Source organism: Leguminivora glycinivorella, chromosome 22, assembly GCF_023078275.1.
Source record: "Leguminivora glycinivorella isolate SPB_JAAS2020 chromosome 22, LegGlyc_1.1, whole genome shotgun sequence".
Lineage (NCBI taxonomy): Eukaryota > Metazoa > Arthropoda > Insecta > Lepidoptera > Tortricidae > Leguminivora > Leguminivora glycinivorella.
In genome coordinates, this window is record NC_062992.1 from 10,653,251 (window position 1) to 10,681,163 (window position 27,913).

At 37.7% G+C, this 27,913-nt stretch overlaps 1 protein-coding gene across 2 annotated transcripts; it reads right to left on the minus strand.

The window, feature by feature from the left end:
* Window positions 1-392: 392 nt before the first annotated feature.
* LOC125237781 (DNA ligase 1) lies at window positions 393-27,913 on the minus strand. 2 transcript variants are annotated; one of them, XM_048144961.1, is made up of 17 exons: window positions 27,619-27,913; window positions 26,352-26,498; window positions 25,834-26,074; window positions 25,266-25,445; window positions 19,629-19,791; window positions 18,645-18,736; window positions 17,525-17,728; window positions 15,662-15,746; window positions 14,644-14,779; window positions 12,971-13,161; window positions 10,847-10,993; window positions 9,824-9,944; window positions 8,837-8,999; window positions 8,092-8,255; window positions 3,194-3,435; window positions 1,610-1,756; window positions 393-791 (listed from the first exon to the last, which is right to left on the minus strand). In XM_048144961.1, exons 1-17 carry the CDS (start codon window positions 27,844-27,846, stop codon window positions 659-661), a joined length of 2,784 nt encoding a protein of 927 aa, XP_048000918.1. In that variant the 5' UTR covers window positions 27,847-27,913; the 3' UTR covers window positions 393-658. The 2 variants fall into 2 exon arrangements, with proteins under 2 accessions (XP_048000918.1, XP_048000917.1); XM_048144960.1 differs by having other exon boundaries at window positions 25,834-26,077.

Below are 27,913 nucleotides of genomic sequence, written 5' to 3' on the forward strand. Positions count from 1 at the left end.
CTCTCTCGCGCCAATACGGAAGGGCGATAAAGATATATACATAAGATATAACGATTAGGGATGTACCGACTAGTCGCCGACTATCCGGCCACATTTGTAGTCGGCGATTAGTCGGCGACTAGTCGGCAAAAGAGACCGATTAGTCGGCACATTATAAGTGATAGAAAAACAAGTACAAACCTAAATTATCACCTGATATTGTTGTATTATGAACTTATTTGTTATGTTGTTAGTCAAAAGAACAACTGCGGTAACTACAGAAAGAAATGTCCTACCAAGAACTATCGGTTTCATAGGCAGGATTCCTAGCCACTTGAGCCAACCGTTTCTTAAAAATGGAAATTGTATATCATTTCATTCATTCACCTTTGAACCTTTAAAATATGATGAAAAGCGCCAACAAAGAACCAATGTAGTTCAAAAAATTTGTTAAATTACTCGAAAATTATGTTCTGGCCGACTAGTCGGCCGACTAATCGGCCACCCAAGCGCCGACTAGTCGGTAGTCGGCCAAATCAATAGTCGGTACATCCCTAATAACGATACTATCGTGAGCGTTTGTGCATTTGGCTACTTACCTTAAGAAGATATTATGTTCGCAAAGGTTGTATTTACACCCCAAATAATTTCGGACATAATTCATAGTGTATTCCAATATTTAGTAAAAGTCATCAAAATTGACAGGTTTGCTGGTAGAATTCTTGACTTGGTCTTGTGAGAGGTACATCTGTGCAATCTGCTGGGCTGACGTGGCCTGCTCTGGTGTCTTGTCATCTCGTACGCGGATGAACCTGTGGTCAAAGTAAAATAATTGATCTGAAATAAATGTCATATACAAGCAGAGGAATAAGTAAGGAAAAAGTTGATTAGCAGTGACATCTAGCGTCATGAGTCAACTGGCGTAAATTATCAGTACTGCTACTTGTTGATTGATGTCGCGACGAACAAAAAGTCTAATGCTCAACAATTTTTAGCTAATATTACAATAGTATTAATCAGTGTTCCGTTTTAAATTCCTTTTTAAATTCCATATTAAATTTTTGGCAGACGAGACACTGTTGACACCTAGTATCGAGTAATAGTACTGATAATTCACGCTAGTTGACGCGTGATTGTCGCTAGATGTCACTATAACTATGCCTATACAAATAACTCTCATTTACTGATGTATGGAGTTAGAACTCTTTACTTATTCCTCTATTCCTGGCACTGTTTTACTAAAAGCCTACACTATGCCGGTTAAAATTACTAAAATCTCATTCCTATGCCACTAGCATAAGTCAACGTCTTACTCTTATATCAACGGTATACAAATTACAAATATGAACGTATTTAAAAATATTTTAAGCGGGTTTAATCACGTTTAAGTCGATATAACGCTCGGATATTTTTTCGATCTATTTTCGAGGATCATTTTCAAGTGTAGCGACCATGCCTTTACGGCCCAGCCACGACATTAGTCTACGCACGACAGCGGTGAGCGACAGCCATACGTGCGAATGAAAAGTCCCATCGCTGTGTCTCGCTCCAAGTGCCACTGGCATAATAGTTCGATTGTCCACAGACTTTGTGTCACCGGCACCGAACGTGTTAAACGAGTTTTGCTTACCTAGGGAACCGCAGTGACACGCCTCTCTCAGGGTCCACGAGCCCCATAGCGGCGCGATGTGCAGGCGACAAGGACAGGTCAGCGCAGCGGATCTCCCAAACGCACGCTGGCGCAAACCACACGTCGGCAGCGTGAGACGTGTCATATCTGAAACAATTATTTATTTATTTAACCCTTTGACCGCCGGTGTCCGGTATAGACCTAGTACAAGATAGAGTACCTAGTCTGTTAATATTTTTTGATGAATACTTTTGCATGTTACACTGTATCTTGTTTTTTTAATGCTTGTTAATTATAAGATGTAATGTTTTCAAAAGAAGTCTCATGCTATTTCAGTCAGTCTCAGTACAGAACGTACTGACACTGTCTGAACTAGCATGACAAATACGAACGTTTCCGTAAAAATACGAAGGAAAAGTTTTTCGCACTACATCTGTAAGGGATGGGCTATCGGCTATAGAAACGAACAAAATATGTATAGTCGCTTCCGAGTAAATAAAAGAGCGTGCAAGAGATTTATAGTTCATCGATGAACTATAAAACATCATAGCGTCTCTTTATACAAAAAAACTATTTGGGTGACGACGTAACTCCATTCGTTGTCTGACTCAGCATAGATTCCCCCCCACCACCACCCCTTTGCCCTCCCACCATTAGCGACTTCGTCCCTTTCGCCGTAGGTTGTCCCGGAATCACAGAAATACTACCTCCTTCGGTCAGAAGTCTGCGTTCGGTATGGTGTCCTGCAGCGGCCGCGGTACGCGCACCACAACGAACTGAAGTGCATGTAGTGTTGTAAATGTAGTGATTATGGCATCATCACCTGAGCTTATTGAGCATATGAGCTTAGCCAAAAAAAATGTGAAAATGGATTTTTGATAAACAGAGGTGTTAGTTTTATTATCCAGGTTTCTTTAAAGCAACAGTAAATAGGTATATCATAGGTAAGCGTGCTCCACCGTAGACCGCATCATCACTTATCATCAGGTGTGATCGTGGTCAAAAGTCTACCTATTCATACAAAAAAAAAAATCTTTGGCACGGAAGTCACGGAACCCTAAAAACTAGGGATGTACCGACTAGTGATTTGGCCGACTAGGCCGACTACCGACTAGTCGGCGCTTGGGTGGCCGATTAGTCGGCCGACTAGTCGGCTAGTCGGCCAGAACATAATTATCGACTAATTTCACCAGAATTTTTGAAATGTCATTTTTTGGGTTCTTTCGCGCTTTTCATATTTTGTTCAGGTTCAAATGTCTATGATAATACTTATACACATTTTCCATTTTTTAGCTTAAAATAGATAGTGGTCCTGTCTATGAAACCGATAGTCTTAGGTAGGTCATTAATTACTGTGATGATTACTGATATTTGTTCTTTTGACTAACAAGGGCATAACAAATACGTACATAATACGACCATAAATCATCCGATAATTTATTTTTGAACTATTTTCCTGTCATTTATCAAGTGCCGACTAATCGGCCTTTTTTGCCGACTAGTCGCCGACTAATCGCCGACTACAAATGTGGCCGGATAGTCGGCTTTCCCGACTAGTCGGTACATCCCTACTAAAAACCTCACCTATAATAATTCCTCGGCGCGTCAACAACATGCTCCTGCAGCTTCTCAGTGAGGCTCTGCAGGTCCTCGTCCGAGAAGCCAGTCCCGATCTTGCACAGCGCCTGGTACTCCTCGCTGGCGGCGTCGTGGCACGCCAGCAGGAACCCGCCGTACACGCCGCGCCGCTTGCCGCGCCCGTGGTAGCCGCCTATGACGACCACGTCGATTGTGTCACCTACGCCTTCTAGGTAGTCTTTCTTTAGCTGGAAAGATTTTTTGTTGCTCAGAACGCATTATAAGGGAATTTTCATAATTTGGGACACCCCAATTAGCGAAAGTTGTTAACAAAAATTAACTCACTGTCAGTTTCGTGACGATAATTAAGCATGAAATTTCTATAAAAATATTGATTTTGTGTTAATAACATAAACTTTAAGCGATAATCTACCTTCAGAATGTGAAAAAAGTAAATTTTTAGACAGATTTTATGCTTAACTGTCGTCACAAAACTGACAGCGAGTTAATTTTTGTTAACAACTTTCGCTAATTGGGGTGTCCCAAATTCTGAAAATGCCCATAAATAATAAATATTATAGGACATTCTTACACAAATTGACTGAGTCCAATGGTTTGTGTTGTGGGTACTCAGACAACGATATATATAATATACAAATACTTATAAATAGAAAACATCCATAACTCAGGAACAAATATCTGTGCTCATCACACAAATAAATACCCTTACCGGGATTCGAACCCGGGACCGCGGCTTAGCAGGCAGGGTCACTATCCGCTAGGCCAAACCGGTCGTGAAACGCATGCAGTTATGGGCCATATTTTTGAAAGTTGGCCATTTTTTTTATATTCGGATTTTTTATTTATTTTTCCACTCTGAATCGCGAGCTCTATCAATCCTCATAGGAGAAAAAAAAACCAAGGTTTTTTTCCCATTCCGTTACCATTTTTAGGGTTCCGTACCTCAAAGAGGAAAAACGGAACCCTTATAGGATCACTCGCGTGTCTGTCTGTCCCTCTGTCACAGCCGATTTCTCCGAAACTACTAGACCGATTTACTTGAAATTTGGCACACGTATGTAAACAAGTGGCCCAAAGACGGACATGTAATATAATTAAATGAAATTAAACGAAATTTAATCATAGGGGCCACTTTTGGGGGGTAAAATTGACAATTAAAAATCAGTTATTAGAACTATATTGTGTTACATATCAAATGAAAGAGCATTTTATAAGCATCTCAAATATATTTTTTTTATAGTTTTTATTTTGGTAATTTAGAAGTAATTTAAGAAAATAAGCAAAAAATTACCATTCCCCCCTTATCTCCGAAACTACTTAGCGGAAAATTTTCAAAAAAATACACGAGATAGCCCTCTACCTGTAGATTACAGGAAAACCTATTAGAAATCTACAGTCAAGCGTAAGTCGGACTTAAGAGAAAAAAACTCAAATTGAGATTTTTCACTCACTGCCGCTGCAAGTACTTACTAAATGTTTTGAAATTGTGTGAGCGCCATGGACAGGTAGAAAGAAATTCATTTCTGTTTAGAAATTGTTAAAAATTTTAAGCATTTGCCAAAATGACTTAAGTTCCTACTAAAAAAGAGGCGCTTACGACTGTTTAGAACTGCACTGACCATAATATTGCCCTAATAGGTCCAAAAAATGGTGTATATATACGAAAACAAAAAAATTGTGCCACCGACAACCAAAATCTGAAGTCTATTTGCTCTATCTCTTATAGTTTCCAAAATATACGCAAAATCTTTAAAGTACAAATCTAGTGTAGTCAGGCGCTCATGACCTTTTTGTATGGAAATGTCGAAATCCGACTCGCACTTTACCGATTTTCATAGAAAGTTGTGTTTTATTATAGTTTTGAAGGAGGTTTCTTGTTTTTAACTACCAACGCAAAAATATTATAATAATAATAGGTTTGACGCTTGACATGTCTGTCTGGCATCATAGCTCCCGAACGAATCAATCGATTTTGATTTAGTTTTTAATGTTTAAGGTGAATTCGTCGAGAGTTTTTTGTACCACGTAGGTGGCAAACATGCATACGGTCCGCCTGATGGAAAGCGGTGACTGTTACATATGGACGCCTGCCACTCAAGGAGTGGCACATGTGCGTTGCCGACTCGACTCATTAGAAACTTGTACAAACCTGTACTTAGAAGGGGCCTGGGTGCCGACGACTGAAGGAAGGAGGGGGAAGGAAGGAAGGAGTACCGCACCCTCGTTGAGCTCTGGCTGCCTTACTCACCGGCAGGAACACAACAATGAGTAAAGTCTAGTGCTACTTGATTGCGGTCTTTTGTAAAGCGGAGGTATTAGACTCTGCTCTACCTTAGAGTATATTCAATTTAGTATTAGAGTTATCAGTCAAGAAATTTAAATGCAGCGCCATCTATTATTAGTTTCGACAACTTTTCATGTGACTTTCCATGCCTAAAGGTTCGCACAAGTCTCAAGTCGCGTAAATTACTTAGTAAATTTTTACTTCTAGTCAAAGACATATATAACTCCGTATAGACAGATAAAGTCTAAGAATAAAACTTACTTACCTCAGTACCACACAGAAGAAGGGCTCAGCTAGATGGCGCTAATATTAATATTAACACGCTTTTATTAGGTCGTCGTGTATGTAACTAACTATGTAATGGAATCTACGGAGGCTAATTTAACCATCTTCCAAGGATCGTAACGTAATGATAATTGGCAGCTGTATGTAGTTCTGATGACAGTAGGTACAATAATATGGTACTGTTGAACTGATCTGATGATGGAGCCGGAAGATATGAACTGGAACTACATGATGGAACATCGTATCATAGCTGTTTTTGGGTTTCTTAGAAAAGTCTTGTAATGAACTTTGACTACGATTAGGTTTCAAGGTCTCATGATGGAGCCGGAAGATATGAACTGGAACTACATGATGAAACATCGTATCATAGCAGTTTTTGGGTTTCTTAGAAAAGTCTTGAAATGAACTTTGACTACGATAAGGTTTCAAAGTCTGATGATGGAGCCGGAAGATATGAACTGGAACTACATGATGTAACATCGTATCATAGCTGTTTTTGCGTTTCTTAGAAAAGTCTTGTAATGAACTTTGACTACGATTAGGTTTCAAGGTCTGATGATGGAGCCGGAAGATATGAACTGGAACTACATGATAGAACATCGTATCATAGTAGTTTTTGGGTTTCTTAGAAAAGTCTTGTAATGAACTTTGACTACGATTAGGTTTCAAGGTCTGATGATGGAGCCGGAAGATATGAACTGGAACTACTAAAAAGATCAAAGTAGTATTTAAAATAAGTTGGGATAGGGTTTTCTTGAGACCCTTAAGAGCAAATAAAGGGGGCTCAGGGGCAATCGAAGCCCCCACAAAAAAGACAGATCAACGTAGTATTTAAAATAAGTTGGGTTAAGGTTTTCTTGTGACCCTCCAGAGGAAATAAAGGGGGGCTCGGGGGCGAAGCCCCCGCAAAAAAGAAAGATCAACGTAGTATTTAAAATAAGTTGGGTTAGGGTTTTCTTGTGACCGTTTAGAGTAAATAAAGGGGGGCTCGGGGGCGAAGCCCCCGCATAAAAGAAAGATCAACGTAGTATTTAAAATAAGTTGGGATAGGGTTTTCTTGAGACCCTTAAGAGCATATAAAGGAGGGCTCGGGGGCGAAGCCCCCGCATAAAAGAAAGATCAACATAGTAGAGAATGCCTTAAAGCATAAGTCCGCCTTTTGTACTGCAAGATTTTCTTTTATCACTGCTTCCAGTAGTTCCACAGATGGTAAATGATCTTTATTACTAGATTCACCTACTTTTATCAATTTTAAAGCACTAGTGGATAAAATGCGTTTTTACCCGCTGGTATTAAAGGACAAAACACGTGTTTCCGAGCTAGTGAGGGGAAAAATTCAATGTTGGCTGCTCGCGTGCGGTCCGTTTGTTAATGTAGGTAAGAATTTAGAATGGCGTCATTTTGTGAACATCAAAGGAGTAAGCCTTCTGTACTTGTACTATTATAAATATATTCTGTGACAAAACTAACAACATGTGTTCCAAGTACAACATTCGAAATGCCGGAAAGTTAGTAGGTATTGACCGTAAATTGGCGAAATCCAATTTACGGTCAAATTAACACATGTGATGGACCCTGCCGTCTATAATAAATTGCCGCAATATGTGGTTGAAGCGCCTAAGTGTGTCGAACTTTAAGTACCTATCGCTTAAAAAATTGGCTGGTCGAGCACCCGTTCTATTATACTTATGACAATTTTTTTATTACCTAATTAGAAAAATATTTTTGTGCATTTTTTATGTGAATATTGCCTAACTTTTTGTAATTTCAATCTTCTGTCTATTTATTCTCTAAGTATTATTGTTGTATGAATATTATTTTTTTAAATCAAATCTTGACGTGTAAAATGGCGTTGAATGAATAAATGAATATGAGTATGAGTAGTATGATTATTTTAACCATTGAAAGTTTGTACGGAACCCTCGGTGGGCGAGTCCGACTTGCACTTGGCCGGTTTTTTTCATACATTTTGTATGGCAGTAACGGAATGGAAGGTTCGAAAAAATTTATGGAAATATGGGACATTTTTTTTTCTCCTATCAGGATCGAAAGACCTCGCGATTCTGAGTATGTATCGCGTAAAAAATACCCATGTTACAAAAAAAGTGGGGTGGACAACTTTGAAAAAAAAAAAAAAAAAAAAGACCCATTTACGTCTGTTGAAATTTCAACTTGAGCGCTTCAAGAAAGCGATATATTTTAGTCTATGACACTTTGTCACAGGTAAAAAAATAATAATTACACGTCTTTTCAAACTGTAACTTTAGCTCTTCCAGAATGCTATATCTTTTCAGTCTGTGGCATTGTATCTCACCTTGAGCCAATTGTGGCTCCTCCTAGCGATGTCGTATCTGGCGTGTTCCCCTTCAAGGGTTTTCACCATGAGCCCCTCACAGCTCCCTTTAACAGCGTCGTCCAGGAATTGCTGCACTTCGTCCATGGAACTGCAGTCTTTGGCCGTAGCAAATTGCCATTCACCTGAGGAAATATAAATAAAGAAATAAGTTCTAACCCTGGGTAATTACTTTGTAAGAGCCTAAATTAAACCTACATAGACTATGGATCGAAAGTGACACTTAACAGCAATCTACAAGCAATAGATGGTAACAAGGCATTTTTTTAGTGGCGCCATCTATTTTTTGCACACTCTTAGGCAGTCGCATTTTAATGTATGGGATGGTATAATCTTCTTATGTTTAATCAAAGAGGATCAAGTATTATAGAGAGTTACTGTCAAAGTAAAATGTGTAATCACAATGCATAGACACATCTTTCGACACAAGCTTAAAACTTTTGAACCTCAGTTTTGACAATTTGGCCCATGTCGCTACCCGCTGTTATTTTTAATATAATGTATATAATGATTAAAGAGGAAGTTTTATACATCCGTGCGAATAGTATTAAAAAAATACTATTCTTATAATTTTTTAAGTAAAATGGTACTACTAGCGCCCTCTTGTAACGGGTAGCTTAACCAAAATAGTAACAACAAAGAGAAAAAGATGGCGCTAGTAGTAAAGATATTTTTTAATATTATTATACTTTAGAATGGTTTATACCTTCAACTTCGTTAAAGTTTTCTCTGAGCAGTTTCCTCCTCTCCTCTAAAGGCTCTCTGACCAGAGCGCGCCCGTTTAGATAGAGCAGGTCGAAGACAAACACACACACTTGCACCTTGATGTCGGCTGCCGAAGCGTCCTTACGCTTTCTGGTGGATAAGATCTGTGGACATTTGTTTCGTAGATACAAACATAGATTAAATAAAGAAGATCATACCATCCCATACATTAAAATGCGACCGCCTAAGAACGCGCATACACTACACCTCACTACACATAGATGGCGCCACAAAAAAAATTGTAGCTTTCGATTATACTTGTAGATTTACAGATTTACAGATTTATGGCTCGAAAGTGACACTTAACGCCAATCTACAAATAATCGATAGCACCAAAGCCTTTTTTTGTGGCGCCATCTATGTGTGGTGTAGTGTATGCGCGTTCTTACGCGGTCGCATTTTAATGTATGGGACATAATCTTCTTATATTTTAATCTATGATATAAAGAAGATTTATATGTTATGAGCAGAGATCGGACGGATTTGCGACATTCTCAGTGACTTGCGTCATTTTAATGACTTTTATAAGTGAGATGACGCACAAAAATCCGATCTCTGGTTATGAGATGTTCTTGTTAACATTGTCTTCGCTAATCGCAATTACTTGTAAAAGAAAGTGGACCCCAGGCTCCCATGAGCCGCGGCAAATGCCGGGATAACGTAAAAATCTAATCATTAAATCATTTATTCATTTGCAAGAATGTAGTACACAAAACAAGTTCTTATAGTATACATTATGTCCCATAGTACATTCTGCTTATCAAAGCATGCGAAGAAAGTGTGCTTAATCTAACATAATAACACAGCATAAGACAGTTTGGCGATAAACCTAAATGTGAATAATATAATGTACTTATTTGTTAAATAAATTAAATATATATATATATATATATATATATATACAAGTAAGGAGGATGATGATTTATACCTGGAAAGGCAGTATCTGCTTGTTGACCGTGTCGTAAGCGACGGCTTCGCAATCTAGCACGCAGCTAGATACTTCTGCTTTTAGGAGTGAAGGTAGACGCTGGAGGATATCAGGGTATTTCCTGAAAACAATAATTTATTATAGTACATCCTTAAGAAATGCTATGACTTAACTACAAAATTAAAATTTTGAAAAAACCCCAGACATACATAGACATAGACAGATTTTCATGAAACATGGCTAAGAACACTCCCGACTAATTTAGCTTTGAAACAAAAAAAAAACTAAATCTAAATTGGTGCATCCGTTCGGTAGCTACGATGCCACGGACAGACACACACACACAGACAAATAAACAAACGGCCAGACATGTCGAACTTATAACACCCTGTCGTTTTTGCGTCGGGGGTTAGGAATTTTAATGTATTATGTAATGCGTGATCTCAATTAGACTTGACTAAATTAGAACCTAAATAATAATAGACTAAGAGTTTTGTTTGTAAAATTTCTATAAAATTGACTGGAATAAACCGTTTAAATTTATTTTCTTTTAATAGAAAGTCGAGGTATAAATATTGCTGGCCAGAGACTGTACTTATAATTTCAAGTCTCACCAAATAATTTACCACTTTTAAAAGTATTCTAAGCCCTTAGCTTGATAACATTTGGTGTAGATGATGAATACAAACTTTTTTTTTACTAGCCTATAATGGTGTCCCACTGCTAGGCAAAGGCCTCTCCCCTTAACCTCCATGACTCCCGGCTCAGTGCTTCTTCCGGCCAGTTAGTGAGGAAGGTGTCTAGGTCGTCCCTCCATCTTCTGGGCCTGCCGCGTCCGCGCTCTATTTGTGGCATCCACTTAGTGGCTACACTAGCCCACCTGTCAGAGTGCATGCGGCGGATGTGACCAGCCCAGTCCCATTTGAGCCTGGCAGTCCTCTCGCCGACGTCGGTAATGCGGGTTTTGAACGCGGCGTGGTTTTCCGGATACCAAAATAATTTCTTATCCCCACATATACTTACGTAGTATTATTCTCCTGGTTTCTACTGAAGATAGAGGCTTTGGCCAGGTCAGCGACCTCTTTCCCCTCAGTTTCAGTTTTCGGTACGTGTATCTGAGCTCGCTCGCCGTCATATTTGTACTCGCAGGTGAACCGCGTGCCTTCGAAGCTGGAAAACAAAGAAGAATGTATGGTTTTGATCAGTGGTGGGCAAATTCAATTCAATATCCATATTAGAAAGTTTGTGTCTGTTTGTTTGTCTGTCTTTCACGGCAAAACGGAGCGACGTCAGTTAGATTGTCAAAAAATTTTAGACACCTATTTTTTGTTCTTTTTTTCTCGTAAAATAATAAAAATAACGACGGTACAGTGCGTTGAAGTAACGCGTGACGTCACGCCTAGGTACATTTTTTACTTAAACACACAAGCCCCCACTCCGGAACTTTGATGCTCTATATCTTTGTATTTTTGCATTAATTAGATGAAGTGAAAAATATGTGTTCAGTATTTTTCGACGATCTAATTTAACGGACTAAACAGAATGCAATTTTTTTACTCAATCGTCATACATATTGACGTGATTTTTGAAGTGGAGATAGTTGAAGGGATGGATAGTGACATAGGCTACATTATGTCTCTTTCTAACCCTCCCACTTCCCTAAAATGGGGGTTGAAAATTAGTATAGTAGTTAGTAGTTTTAGGAGGTAGGGCATAGCGAATGATATTCCGCTTTGTGTGGTAGGGCACAGCACATATCGTCTCGCTCGAATCTAGAGCAGAGCCCAACTGGGGTAGTACCTCCGCCTTACAGAAGACCGCAGCCAAATAGCACTAGACCCTACTCATAGTTTTGTGTTCCTGTCGGTGAGTAAGGCTGCCAGAGCTCAACGAGGGTGCGGTGTGCTGATGACGGGAGGACTTACGGAACTAACTTGTTCTGTTTATTGTCCTTTGAGTCGTCGGCAACCCGAACCCTCCTTGGAACTTGTGCACTGCTTTTTGCTGTGTACTTAACACAGCAAAAGGGAATGTACAAGTTTCTAATGGGGTGGCAACGCGCATGTGACACTGTTTGAGTTGCAGGCGTCCATAGGTTACGGTGACCGCTTTACATCAGACGGGCCGTATGCTTGTTTGCCACCGACGTAGTTTAAAAAAAAAAAACAAAAAAGTATGGAGCATTCCGCAACTTCCGAAAATAACGCAAGCGAAGCCGCAGGCAAAGCTAGTTTCTCTATGTTAGTACTTCATGAACCCAAGTTATTAATAGGCTAGTTTCCTACTAGTCAAATCAGCTTCTTTTTAAGAACTGTCAAAACGATTTGCTAATATGGAATTACTATGAACAAAGACCTATATAACTTCGTAAAGACCGGTAAAGTCTAAGAAAAAAACGTACCCCAAAACCATACAGGAAAAAGGTACGGTGAGCTAGATGGCGATACACCTTTGGGGTACGCTCGGCTAGATGGCGCTAATATTCATATTTGACATTTAAAAACATATCAAGTTAAGAATATGGGCCAAATTGTCAAAACTGAGGTTCAAAAGTTTTAAGCTTGTGTCGAGAGATGGCAGTCTATGCACTGTGATTACACATTTTACTTTGACAGTAATTCTCTATAATACTCGATCCTCTTTGCTATGAAATACTGAGGAGTGATGTCACGGTCAATTCATTTACTTTGACTTATTAAATAGAAATTATGTTTAAACATAACTACTGTCCATGTTTTTCTTCTAATTATGTGGTGCTTTATTTAGTGCACTGCATAAAATATTTTATTTTAACTGTAGGAAACTAGCAAATTATTATTTATGGACTTGAGGGCGGTGTTGCCCATAGCCACAGTATAATAAATAGTATTATCATACAGTATGGCCACTTCCGCTCCCCACTGAAAGTGCCGCCCACCCCCTCTCGGTTACCTGACAGTTACCGCCTGTCAAAAACGCGAACAGTCGACCTGTCATATGTCACTCATACAAGCATAGTACGCGTTCACCTACACGAGCTTAGACTGTGTGCTAGGAACGCGCCTCTTTCATATATTTGATCGCCAGTGTCCGACGTGTGCCATAACCAATGTCGAGTAAAAAGGGTAGGAAAAACTAGCCAATTGACTTGTCAAGTAAGTTACTTACCGATTGAGCACCTCATGCACGCCTTTAGTAGGGTGTGCCAACATAGGCTTGAGGGGTATGCCCGGCGTCAGCCTGCAGTGGTGTGGCAGCGCCTTTACCCCGTGTTCCAATAGTACGGGGATGATCATCTCGTAGTTAGGGCACTCACAGTACGTGGTTTTTATTATGAGGGCTTGCTCGTCGACTATAGCCTGAAAAAAAAAAAGTTTTATTTCATTAATTTATTATTTAACTACGGCTTTAATAACTCGAGTTTGTAATCTTTCAGCCGCTATGTTTTTCATCACACTCGCAAAGTAATAACCAAATTTAAACTAAATGTATTGAAATCACAGAACTTAATTTAGATAGAAGAAACAAATTCATATATTTGTATAGGGGCCGAGCGTGTCAAATTTTGTACTGAAGTTGATTCTTGCCTGTAATTTTAAATATGTCTCAGGCTCTTGATTGTTCATAATTTTTGTGTTGTTGCAATTGAATATCACGTAACGAGGCATTTTTTATGTTTTGATTGACTTCAACTTACAAAAATTGACGCCCGAAAGCTGCAAGCTGCGAGTAAAGACGGACAACTCAGTGGATTTCACTGAGTTCATTTGACACGCTAAGTAGATACGTTTGCTTGATCTATGGTATATATGACATCTGTGATTGAAATACCTACGCTGACATTTCGAACATTCGTCCGCCATCTGGTAATTTTTGACAGGTCGTGGAAGCCCTTACCCAGGTATTTTCTTTACCGCCCTACAGCGGTAAAATAGCTCATTACTTATCAGTATGGTAATAACACCGTTTACGAGCGATGAAAACTACCATTTATTCTCTTACAATCTCTGTAGATCACATTTGTTGGCAACTTCAATGAATTAGTGGTGTTGATTGTCATGAATACACGTAATCTTATGGACATGTTTTACATTATGTGCTCTGTATACCACTTTTGGGAATACAGGCGTGAGTTTATTCATGGGTATGTGTCGAAATGTTATGGACGCTACTTAATACCTAATTGATATCAAAGGCCAATGATGATGATTGTTATTTGGGAATCGAACCTTGAACTCCGAACAGACCAACTCAACTACTATCCTACAAGATTGGCACTAAAACTTGAGCAGTTTCGTGTGCTGTGCCTACCCTTTTTGGAAATACAGACGACCACAGTGAGTTTATGTATGTAAAGTTATCCTTATAACTCTCCATATTTTACAGGACCTCTTGAACGAATGCATTAACCGTTTATGCATGTTTAAACTAGTATGTGGCTATTTGAGAATCGAACCTTGAACTTAGCGGCAGACAGTTCCTGGCTAGCGTCCAGTACGTCAGACCCAGGCGGAGATGTGGCGGCTGCCTTTGCGAGCGCTTGTAATACTGACTGTTCAGCCAGACCGATGCTTTGCTACTTCTACTACCAAAACACAGTGTAATAAAGAGTACTATCGTACAGTATAGCCACTCCCGCTCCCCGCCGAAAGTACCGCCCGTGCTTTCGGTTACCTTACAGTTACCACCTATCACCGCGGTACCAATCGACCTGTCATATCTCACTCACACAAGCATGGTAAGTCTTCTACATGAGCTTAGACTGTGTACGTAGGAACGCTCTTATTTCATATATTGTCCGAGGTGTGACTAAGATGTATTGTGTTACTTGGGAATTGAACCTTGAACTCTGCGGTCGACAGTCCCTGGCTAGCGTCCAGTACATCAGACCCAGGTGGAGACGTGGCGGCTGCTTGCGCAAGCGCCTGTAGAACTGACTGTTCTGCTAGACCGATTCGTAACTTTCCTTCTAAAGACCTGTAAAAAGATAGGCAGTAATGAAGGTTTGTACAAAATATTCGCTAGTAAAGAAATCAACTTTGACAATCCATCTCAAAAAAATATATATTAAGAGTTGCGTCGAAAGTAAACTGGATAAAACTGACAGCAGTATTTCCTGAAAAACTATGGAACCGGATTATATAGCGTATAATGAATTTACAATTCATCCCGACGTTTCGAACACTTTACAGCATTCGCGGTCAACGGGTGACTCCTTCGGTCGGGTGTTCGAGTGATTATACGCGATATAATCCGTTTCCATGGTTTTATTTCATGAGTAACTATCGCGGTAACCGTAGACAATATTAGCAGTATTTCCTATTTGTCAAATTCCCAAATTAAGTAATAAAGAACAGTCTACATCGTTTTATATGTGGTTTTCAGCACAATCTTGATGCTTCCAGTGCAATAAGGCCTTGCCATCAGAATTTCTACTAATACTTAATACTAATATTATGAATGGGAAAGTGTGTGTGTCTGTTTGTTTGTCCGTCTTTCACGGCAAAACGGAACGAATAGATGTGATTTTTTTAAGTGGAGACAGTTGAAGGGATGGAGAGTGACAGGCTACTTTTTGTCTCTTTCTAACGCGAGCGAAGCCTCCATACTAATATTATGAATGGGAAAGTGTGTGTGTCTGTTTGTTTGTCCGTCTTTCACGGCAAAACGGAACGAATAGATGTGATTTTTTTAAGTGGAGACAGTTGAAGGGATGGAGAGTGACAGGCTACTTTTTGTCTCTTTCTAACGCGAGCGAAGCCGCGGGCAAAAGCTAGTATTGTAATAAAAAGGTTTAGAAAGTTGTAAGGCGCCATTTTCTTCTTAAAAAATAAGTATAAAATCGTAATTAGTAGTTACCGTATTAAGTATCGGGATTCGGAAAACCGGCAAGCGACGTACAGAGACTGGATTTTGCCTATTTTCTTTGTTACCGAAGCTTGACCTGAAACCAATAAAAATTTATCTAAGAAAATAAGTAAACCATGAAGAAATGTACCGGCAAATCCCGCCTGGTGTGTGTGTGTGTGTGTGTGTGTGTGTGTGTGTAATACACACTGTGTATGGTGGTATAAACATAGTTCTTTGCGTAGATCTAACTTATTCAACTACTGACCTTAAATGCCACTTTTCTGAGAAATTACTCTTTTTTACCAAGATTTGTGTAGACTGTTAAGTTAGACTAAGTCTCGTTAGGTTACGACAACGAGTGAAGCGATCAGAAGTGTTCATCTTATGGTCACACATATAATTGTAGTCTTTAGCCGTCTAGACATCAAAACGAAAGACAAATTAAATCTTACCAGTCATCCCAGCTAATTCCTTCAGAGCATTGAACACAGCTCTAGTCTTCAATGTTGGTGGTGTAAACATGGTTATCTGGGTAGATCTGGCTTGTTCAGCCACGGTACCTTAGTCTCCACTCTTTTTAAAGTAACTTGATTTTGAACAACACTTTAATGTGATCCACTTTCAAATGAGAATGGAAAGAGACAGATTTTTGATAGGAGAATGAACAAGCCAGATCTACACTAAGAACCATGTTCACACCACCACCTTTGAAGACTAGAGCTGTGTTCAATGCTTTGAAGGAAATCGCTGGGATGACTGGTAAGATTTTAATTGTTTCTTCCTGATTTTATTTTTTTTGAGATTTTAATTGTTTGTTCCTGAGTCATGGATGTTTTCTATGTATATAAGTATTTATATATTATATATATCGTTTTCTGAGTACCCCCAACACAAGCCTTCTTGAGCTTACCGTGGGCCTCAGTCAATCTGTGTAAGAATGTCCTATAATATTTATTTATTTATTTATTCTGATGTCTAGATGGCTAAAGACTACAATTATATGCGTGATCATAAGATGAACACACCTGATCGCTTCACTCGTTGTCGTAACCTGACGATAATTCTTAGCATGTAACATTTCTCCTATCAAAAATCTGTCTCTTTCCATTCTCATTTGAAAGTGGATCAACTTTCAAATGAGAATGGAAAGTGGATCAACTTTCAAATGAGAATGGAAAGAGACAGATTTTTGATAGGAGAAATGTTACATGCTAAGAATTATCGTCAGGTTACGACAACGAGTGAAGCGATCAGGTGTGTTCATCTTATGATCACGCATATAATTGTAGTCTTTAGCCATCTAGACATCAGAATAAATAAATAAATAAATATTATAGGACATTCTTACACAGATTGACTGAGGCCCACGGTAAGCTCAAGAAGGCTTGTGTTGGGGGTACTCAGAAAACGATATATATAATATATAAATACTTATATACATAGAAAACATCCATGACTCAGGAATAAACAATTAAAATCTCAAAAAAAAAAAAAACAGGAAGAAACAATTAAAATCTTACCAGTCATCCCAGCGATTTCCTTCAAAGCATTGAACACAGCTCTAGTCTTCAAAGGTGGTGGTGTGAACATGGTTCTTAGTGTAGATCTGGCTTGTTCATCCACGGTACCTTGGTCTTCACTCTTTTTAAAGTAACTTGATTTTGAACAACACTTTAATGTGATCCACTTTCAAATGAGAATGGAAAGAGACAGATTTTTGATAGGAGAAATGTTACATGCTAAGAATTATCGTCAGGTTACGACAACGAGTGAAGCGATCAGGTGTGTTCATCTTATAATCACACATATATTATATTATAATTGTAGATTTTAGCATCTAGACATCAAAACCAAAGAAAATTTAAGTCTTACCAGTCATCCCAGCGATTTCTTTCAAAGCATTGAAGACAGCTCTAGCCTTCAAAGGTGGTGGTGTGAACATGGTTCTTTGTGTAGATCTGGCTTGTTCAGCCACGGCACCCAGGTCTCCGGTCTTTTGGGCCGCTGCTTTCATCTGGGCCAGAGTTCGGCCGGTGCACTGGCCTATGGCTTTCATTAGGTAGGTTTCTGCTATGCCTGAAAACATAATTAAAATAGTAGTAGTATGCCGTCAGAGAAAAACGACATCTATCGTCAGAGCGTTACACTACATAGACGGCGGAAGTTCCAAGTCATACAATACAATAAATACTCTTTATTGCACACCTCACATAGTTTACAAGTAATGCACAAGAAACAAAAACAAATTAAACAGAGGTAACAACAGGCGGTCTTATCGCTTAAGAGCGATCTCTTCCAGACATCCTTTGGGTACTGGAGTTAATATAATCAGAATATAATTATGGTAGGTGGCTCTAAGAAATATGAGAAGTAGAATTTAAATACAACCAAACAACACAAAACACTCATTCAAATAGACATACATAAATAAGTATAACCATAAACATACATACATAAAAGTACAATGAAACTAAACTATCATCTGACAAAGTATTTTATACTTCATGAGTTGAGTTAAGATGTAAATAAAGAGAATTTTACTACAAAAAAAACTTAACTATGAACTTATAAATAAAACTATAACTAAACTAAAACTAATACAAAAAAAATAAAAAAACTTAACTATGAACTTATAAATAAAACTATAACTAAACTAAAACTACATAAAATAAAAAATTTGAAAAACCCCCGACCGCGACCTAGTGGGACCGATTTGCATGAAACATGGCTAAGAACACTCCCGACCAACACAGCTTTCAAATAAAAAAAACTAAATCGAAATCGGTTCATCCGTTCGGGAGCTACGATGCCACAGACAGACACACACACAGACAGACAAACAGACAGACAGACAGACAGACACGTCAAACTTATAACACCCCGTCGTTTTTGCGTCGGGGGTTAATAAAAAGGTTTAATATTAATAAAGAAACAAACATTCATAAAATCTCAGTCATATTAGAATCATCTAATATAGTATTGAAATACTTACCAAGCTCCAAGCTGTGATACGCAGGAGCGATCTGATTCAGACACAGATACACACTCGGCAACAAATCTTCTGGCGTCAGAACTATAACCGATCTGAAAAAGGAAATATTCATTAGTAAAGTAGTTTGACGACCGGTCTGGCTCAGTCGGTAGTGACCCTGCCTGCTAAGCCGCGGTCCTGGGTTCGAATCCTGGTAAGGGCATTTATTTGTGTGATGAGCATAGATATTTGTTCCTGAGTCTGAGGATGTTTTCTATGTATATAAGTATGTATTTATCTACTTAAGTATGTACCTAAATCGTCGCTTAGCACCCATAGTACAAGCTTTGCTTAGTTTGGGGCTAAGTTGATCTGTGTAAGGTGTCTCCAATAATATTAAAATATTAAACATATCAATATCATGTATTCGGGCATTTTCGCGTAAAAGGATCAAAAAACTTTTTTTTTAAATAGGTAAAAATATTTTTCCTACTCAGAATCACGAGCCCTTTTTACCGTACTAGGCGGAAAAAAGCGACCCAAGTATTTTTTTTCCACTTCGATACTATTTTTCAAACAAATACAGCGGTTACAAAGTGGAAAGTATGTAAAATAAAAGAACATTTTGGGACCATTTTTTTGTCTTTCGTTTTTTATCCTAGATCGGAAGGGCTCTTGATTCTGAATCGGAAAAACATAAAATTTACCTACATTGAAAACATTTTTTTTGGTGATTCTTCTCGCGGACGGACGGACAGACAGACATGGTGAAACTATAAGGGTTCCTAGTTGACTACGGGACCCTAAAAAGGGCCACGACTCAGCATAATGTTGCAGTATTTTTTTACTGCAACGCTGGTTTTCAGTCGGACCCTAGTTGTTTACTAAACCTAAACTAATTACCCTAAATAATATATTGATTACCCTAAATAATATATAAAGTTTAAATAATATATTGTGTGTGTGTGTGTGTGTGTGTGTGTTTGTATCGCTTTGACTTCTTACCTAAAGTAGTTACTGAGTATCTCTATAATTTTCAACCTTGCTGATATTGCCTCAATAGCTTCAAGTGTCTTGGCCAATGCCAAGTATGGGACAGGTTGCTTCGGCGCCCAACAGGCATCCTTGATTGGGTGGTATTTGGACTTCGTTGGGTCGTATTCTGTTTCTGTAATAGATAAACACAAACAGGGTTAGTGATTAGATCAATGGTTTAATTTTATGGCAGCGTTGTTAAGTTAGTGTAAAGCTGAGTTTAGACGTGCAAGTTATTGCTGCAAGTTTTGAGACAGAAGTATATGCAAGAAAGAGATGCAAATATTTGCCACTCACTCTTATAGTATGAATTTTCTGAGATGAACTTTTCGCTTTTGTGCTTTTATCCTAATCTGTTAAACAAAGGCCTTTGTTTCTATTATTCGCGGCGGTTAGCTCCCGTTTAAACGGCACGTGCTATAGTCTCAGTGTAGTTAAAAAGCAACTATCATGATAGCAATAAGGTTCAAATCCATAAAAAGCCCTTTCGGAGATAACACGTTTAGTCATCTTCAAAAAAAGTTACCTGCACACTGCAAACAGTTTAATAAATTTGAACCTTATTGCTATCATGATAGTTGCTTTTTAACTACACTGAGACTTTAGCACGTGCTGTGGAAACGGGAGCTAACCGCCGCGAATAATAGAAACAAAGGCCTTTGTTTAACAGATTAGGGCAAAACCGAAAAGTTCATCTCAGAAAATTCATACTATACCTATATATAATAACTTGCTAGTCTAAACTCAGCTTAAGGCCTAAGTGCACGCTTATATTAGGCGTGCAGAGAGACGTGTATGCGGCGTGCATGTCAAACAATAGGCTACTTGACCCTTTTTAGGGTTCCGTAGTCAACTAGGAACAGTTTCGCCATGTCTGTCTGTCCGTCCGTCCGTCCGTCCGTCCGTCCGCGGATAATCTCAGCAACCGTTAGCACTAGAAAGCTGATATTTGGTACCAATATGTATATCAATCACGCCAACAAAGTGCAAAAATAAAAAATGGAAAAAAATGTTTTATTAGGGTACCCCCCCTACATGTAAAGTGGGGGCTGATATTTTTTTTCATTCCAACCCCAACGTGTGATATATTGTTGGATAGGTATTTAAAAATGAATAAGGGTTTACTAAGATCGTTTTTTGATAATATTAATATTTTCGGAAATAATCGCTCCTAAAGGAAAAAAAGTGCGTCCCCCCTCTAACTTTTGAACCATATGTTTAAAAAATATGAAAAAAATCACAAAAGTAGAACTTTATAAGAACTTTCTAGGAAAATTGTTTTGAACTTGATAGGTTCAGTAGTTTTTGAGAAAAATACGGAAAACTACGGAACCCTACACTGAGCGTGGCCCGACACGCTCTTGGCCGGTTTTTAAAGTCTATCTTATATTATTAATTATTGTCCAACTAACCGAAAAAAAAAACTCTACCATATTTTATTACGACTTGAAAACCACAAAAAAAACATTTATAAAGTACACTTTAAAACAACATTAGCCAAGTCAATTTATAGGTTGTCTGATGTGCATGACGTAAATCGAATTGAACACAAAATTTACTGACATTTAAGTATGAGGCATAAAGTTCATCATGTCAGTGATTAACTCGACATGAAGTTAAGTTAGGTTCTATGACGTCACTACATGTCTGATAGCGTTTTCAGTGGCCAAAGTTAAAAGAAATATTACATACATTTTCAATCGAAAATACGTAGCCACCATACACTTTTAATACCCAAAATTTATAAAAATTGGTTTCTTATGTCAAATACTACAGGAAACAATCATTTCTTGGGCCAAATTCGATAAGAGTCTAGTAGCCTATAGAGGTACCTAAATGCACAGCATTGCACCATATTGTGCAATGTATATTGACGTCATTTTGCGCCACACGATAGCTAAATTCGCAAACTGATGCATGGACTCGTTAGCTCAGTGGCAGAGCGCCGAATATTCTCTCGACAAACACTTACCATCGGAGGTCGGAGGTTCAAATCCTTCACGAGTCAATTTTTATTTTTATGTGGCGACAAAGCTTCCCTGTTTATATCGACCATATTATTCTGTACTTTTTACATACAATCACGCCTACATTAAATATAATTGGGTAATTTTTTCAAAGTTGTCCACCCCACTTTTTTTGAATTTGGAAGTTTTTATGTGGTTTCCACTCAGAATCGTGAGCTCTTTCAATTATAATAGGAGAAAAAGTGTCCCAAGGTTTTTTTCCCATTCCGTTACCATTTTTTCATACATTTTGTATGGCGGTAACGGAATGGAAGGTTCGAAAAAATGTATGGAAATCTTGTGACACTTTTTTTCTCCTATCAGGATTGATAGAGCTCGCGATTCTGAGTATTAATCGCGTAAAAAATACCCATGTTACAAAAAAAGTGGGGTGGACAACTTTGAAAAAAATGGCCCAATTACATACATATCCCATAAAGGGGTAGACAGAGCACATGAAACTACTCAAGTTGCAGTGCCACTCTTGGTAAATAAGAAGATGCAAGAAAACGAAAATTGGGACAATGCCGACTGGTTGCCAGCCTCTCGCCTACGCCGCAGTTTAACCTGTATCCCATAGTCGATTTCTACGACACCCACGGGAAGAAAGGGGGTGATGAAATTCTTAACCCATAACACGGGGAATTCACCAATTTTTCTGTATTTTTTATGGATTTTATGAATAAATTAATATGTCACATGTTCGTGTTAAATAGTTGTTTGTGTAAAACAAACAAGGGGGCAAAGTTGTTGTTTAACCGCATGTGCCAATATTGATATTCAACCCGAGAGAGCGAAAGATTCCAATATTGAACCGCGATCGTAGCGACTTTATTGTCTAGGAAAGTGTTTATGATATATTTCGTTTAATGGAGAACCTTTACACCTCCAAATTTTTATTTTTTATTATATCCCATTAATTATAATTGACTGTGGGGACCTTTTACATCTCCCAAGATCTTGTTTTCAATTAAGTCAATTTAAACTATGTAACATACAAGCACGGAATGTTGTGTCTTACATCTAGGTATACCGTATTCACTTATTATTGGAATACGAGCCCCAATGCAAATGATATCGTCTAGTATGAAAAAAATATTATGTCCTAACTTCGACCTCAAAATTCAGCATGAATTAGATGATTAGTAGAACATGTAACATAAAAACAAGAGAGCTTATAATGCATATTTTATTTATTCAAAACATAAATTAACAATTTTCCTCACTAGTAAACAAAAAAACATAATTTCACCAAATGTAACACTCGCAAAAATGTTCGTCTTCAGCGTAGCCGATGCAGAAAAGAACAACCACCACTTGGTGGCGTCACCTTTTGCATCTAAAACGGCCTTAATTCTGAGCGGCATTGTATCTACCAACTGTCTATACTCCTCAGGGGTTATTCCATTCCAGACACCCACAAGTTTCTCTTTAAAATCAGCTTTGGATTTAGAAGGATCTTTTCGCAACTTTTTCTTCATTTACCACTACAAAGTTTTTATGGAAGACAAGTCTGGACTGCTGGATGGCCATGATATGGTAGGAATTTGTTTTTGTTTCAGCCACTCCATCGTTGTCTTGCCAGTATGACATAAGGCACCATCTTGTTGAAAAGTAAATCCATTTATATACTTAAACTTTCTTATAGACGGTAGTGAACTCTATTCCAAGATGCTTTTGTATTTCTCTGCATTGACGGTTCCATCTATAAATTGCAGACATCCCACACCCTGTGCCGACATACAGCCCCAAATCATTTAAAGATGCTGGAAACTACACCTTGCGTTCAAGACAGTCTTTGTGAAATGCATCTCCTTTTTCTTGAATGACTTTACTTCGTTCATCGCCAACTATGACCTCAAATTTGGATTTGTCGCTCCATATTATTTTTCGCCACTGATCGGCAGTCCAGTTTCTGTACTTTTGTGCAAATTTCAACCTTTTAGTTTTCTGCTTTTGAGTAAGTAATGGTTTCTGTTTAGCGGTATGAAAACCGAAGCCCATTATTTTCATTACTGTCTTTCAGGTATCGACTGAAATGTTTATTTTGATCGCGTCATGCCATAGTTAGATAAGTTCTCCTGCTCTTGCATGACGATTTTTCCTGATGATGCTCCTCAAAATCCTGTTTTCTCTTTGGCAGTTATTCTTCGACGGCCAGATTTATTTAAACAGGAGACGGTTCCGTGTTTTAGTTGATGCTGGATGATTGTATGCGCCGTAGATCTTGGCAAAAAAAGGTCTTTGGATATTTTGGAACGTAGATTTGCCGCTATTGTAACTGGAAATTATAATTTTCCTCACTGATTCAGGCACCGACTTACCTCTTGCTATTTTGGTATAAAAATGTTGTAGAATAATTATATTTTTTACAGAATTTACCTTTTTATGTAGCCGTATATCATATCAGACGACTTATAATATTATTAATTCAATTTAAAATATTATTGTATAATATAAATCTTACTAAACTATTTTTATTTAAAATAGACGACCTATTATGCCTCAAATATGAACTAGGCGTATTTTTTTGCTTTAGATATGTTATTTTTATGATATGATTATATTAAAACATATAACATTAGGGCATTTTGTATGGCGCAAGATTAAACTAGTTTTAATGGCTTAGTGTGTCGTGTATTCCATTTGTCATCAAAGTCAATCTGGGTTTAAACACCAGTTTCGGAAATAAATATCGCACGTTGAAGTGTGACTAGACGATATCATTTGCATTGGGGCTCGTATTTAATACAGCCCGGACAGCTTGAACATGTCATGCTCGCTAAAAAGTCTTTGCTTACGGTGACGTCGTTGATCGGGTCGCCACCTTCCCGAATGAAGGTTGAGGGAGGCGATGGCTGAGATGCGCGCCATATTCGTGAACGGGTGCTGTTTGTGAAGACCGGTCTGTTTCAGCTAATAGGGGCTATGCTATTCTATGTAACATTAATTTTGAATGAGATTACGTTGAGGCACTCTGTTCGGTCCTTGTTTGTTTATTTTCTTTCTGACTCTTGGAGACCATATACATCTCCAAGGAAAAAAGTAGATTAAGTATATATATATATATATATATATATATATATATATATATTTTTTTCCTTTGCTTAAGACAACAAGAGTCTTTTACAACTCTAAAGTTATTTTAGTTATTCGTTTTTTTTTCTTCATGTATAATTTTTTTAGATGTACTTTGACACTTAGAGACTCTATACATCTCTAACATCTCTTATTAATAATCATAATAGCTTTGTACTTTGTATAAATTCTTGTGTTAATATTTTTTTTTTATGAATACTTTTGCTTATTAAATTGTATCTTGTTTTTTTAATGCATGTTAATTATAAGATGTAATGTTTTGAAAAGAAGTGGCCCGCCGAGTTTCTTGCCGGTCCCATAGTGGATACCCTCCTCCAACTGAGGGGGACTGAAATCTTCTCGAGGCTGAGGCGTAGGGTTAGAGCCGGCGTAGTTTTATTTGACGTTCATAAGCGCATTGTAATATGCCTACTTGGAAAATAAATATTTCATTTCATTTCATTTCATAAAATAAAAAATAATAATATAGCTCTCCATAGCTCAGAATGTGCTGTTTACATACCTGGAACTAGTTCTCCTTCTTTTTCCTTCTTAACTTCTTTTTTAACATCTTTAACTTCTTTCTTTTTCTCTGGAGTTTTGTCCTTTCCATTCTCTTTAAGAGGCGATTTCTCTACTTTTACTGACTTCGTCTTAGGTAATGGTGATTTTTCTTCTTTGATTGCCTTTTTAGCAATATTTTCTGAAAAAGAAAAATCAAATGGTTTAAATAAAATACTCCCTCGCTCTTTAGCGATAAGACCGCCTGTTGTAATATCACACCTGTTGTAGATCACACGTCTTTGTCGAATAGTATTAACCCCTCGAACACCTTGTTCCAGATCTCTTTTTAGTGTCCCTCTGCGACGACCTGGACGCATTCTACCCAAACTGGTGGGAAAACGCTGACAACAGGGTCCAGTGCAAAAAAACGAAGATAAGGTTATTAATTCAGTAGCAAATTTTTGACATCCGCGTTCCAGGGGTTAATGACATAAGGACGGGTAGTCTATCTCGCGGCGACATACTCTCGCGCCAAGCATGTGCTAACCCTGCAGTGCTGTAACATAAAAAGTGCTTTAAAATCATACCATTTTTTGTCTCCTTCTTCCCTTTTGCCTTCTTACTCTTCGGTGACTGATAAGTCTTGACATTCTCAGTCTTTTCTATCTTTATCTCTTTCACTGGAGACGGTACTGGTGAAGCCTCTGTTGACTTTGCCGGTGACTTCTCTGGAGACTTCTTAGGTGATTTCTCGGGTGATTTTTCAGGTGATTTTGTGGGTTCTGATTCACTTTCTGAGCTTTCTATTCGCTGTCTTTTGACCTTCTTCTTCTAGAAAAAGTAAATATTTTTTTATTTGTTTTTGAGATTATATCAATCACTCAATCAATCAAAATATTCTTTATTCAAATGGGCTTACAATAAGCCCGTTTAAAAGAAACGATATTTATTTATTTATATATACCTGCGATCTTGGAAACTGCCAATTTCAATTGAAATTTGTTAATTTTCGGGGTGAAAAATCGATCTAGCTTAGTCTCAAGGTCCTGGGAAACGGTTGCCCAGGTACTATAAATTTTATTTAAGAAAGGAAGTAATAATCTACCGTTACAGACGTTGGTGGACTCTCCTTCTCCGGAGACTGTGACTCACTGCTGCTGCTCTCTAACCGTTGCCTTTTGGAGGAACGCTTGGCCTTTCCATTTTGGACTGGTGACGGCTCTATCATTTCTGCATCTTCAAGTGATGTGTCCTGTAATATTGACAAAATAATAAATGAAAAATTTATTCTTCAACAAAAATAAATTGCAATAATGTCTTAAGGCTTCTTTTCACAGACTAATAAGGTAATTATCACAGAATTATATTGTGATAGAAGAAACAAGTTCATCTATTTGTATAGGGGCCGAGCATGTCAGATTTTGTACTGAAGTTGTTTCTTGCCTGCAATTGGAAATATGTCTCAGACCCTTGAGTGTTCAAAATTTTTGTGTTGTTGTAATTTAATATCATATAATGAGGCATTTTTATGTTTTTGTTGACTTAACGCCCGAAACCTGCAAGCTGTGAGTAAAAACTGACAGCTCAGTGGATTACACGCTAAGTAAATATGTTCGCTTAATCTGTGGTAATTATTTTATTTTTTTATTTTATTGATAATAGGCAACAAACAGCGAAAATAACACATATAAAAGAAATACAATTAAGATATACCTAGGCCAAAAACAGTTTCCACTACTGAATTTAAACAATTATGGTTGCTCAGGGAAGACATGAATCATTCTACAATTACAATCAAACGAAACATACATAATGTAATGTTAAACTTAACTGATTTTAAAATTAAAAAATGTATATTAATAAATTATGAGAAAGACAAACATATAAAACATTTTGTTGAACATACATGAACATATGCAATGTTACATAGGTACTGTAATGTCATTTATGTTTAATAGTTTAATACTAATTTAATAATCATTAGAATAGTCTTAAAATTAAATAGAATAGGTACTTTTGTTTCAAACCTAAGCCGCATGGCCTGTTAATCAGTAATTGCTTGGTTTCCACAGGACAGGCTTTTTTTATGGGATAGGAGACAAACGAGCAGACAGGTTGCCTGATGGTAAGCAATCACTGCCGCCCATGCACAGCCTAGTATGGGACCATAGAACTAACTGTATGTAAATCGTTATGTTAAATAAATATTTAATTTCAAATGACTGTCATAGTGCACAAGTCAAAATGAACTTAAATTTTACCAAACTGCTGTAAATAGGGTATGTGCTGTGTAACTAATAAGACTAATTAAACATTATTACATTCAGTAGAAACAGAAAAATGTAAAAAGGAAGGAATCTTATTTTACTCACATTTTCAGGTTTCTCCTTCTTAATTTCAGCGTCTTTCTTTGGCGTGATTTTAAAGAACGACATAATACTCTTCTGAGCCATGGTTCTGACTTGTAAAGTCTCTATACAAGGAAATAAAAAGCTTCTATGCGTGGAACTCTGAATAAATGTAACTGATGGATTAACGAGTCTATTAGCACCGGTTATGACTAATCTACACGGTAAATATAATCTATTAAAGCAATTCATATGTTAACATTGCACTACAGTGTAGTAATAAATGCATTATTCATTTTATTCATGTTAGAAAACGATA

Coding starts and splice junctions, on each gene's coding strand:
- LOC125237781 (XM_048144960.1), bottom strand. CDS start 27,846: ATGAATTGCTTTAATAGATTATATTTACCGTGTAGATTAGTCATAACC. Junction 14,780..15,661: donor GAATCCCGATACTTAATACG/GTAACTACTAAT, acceptor ATCTTTTTACAG/GTCTTTAGAAGGAAAGTTAC. Junction 10,994..12,970: donor GTGCATGAGGTGCTCAATCG/GTAAGTAACTTA, acceptor TTTGTTTTCCAG/CTTCGAAGGCACGCGGTTCA.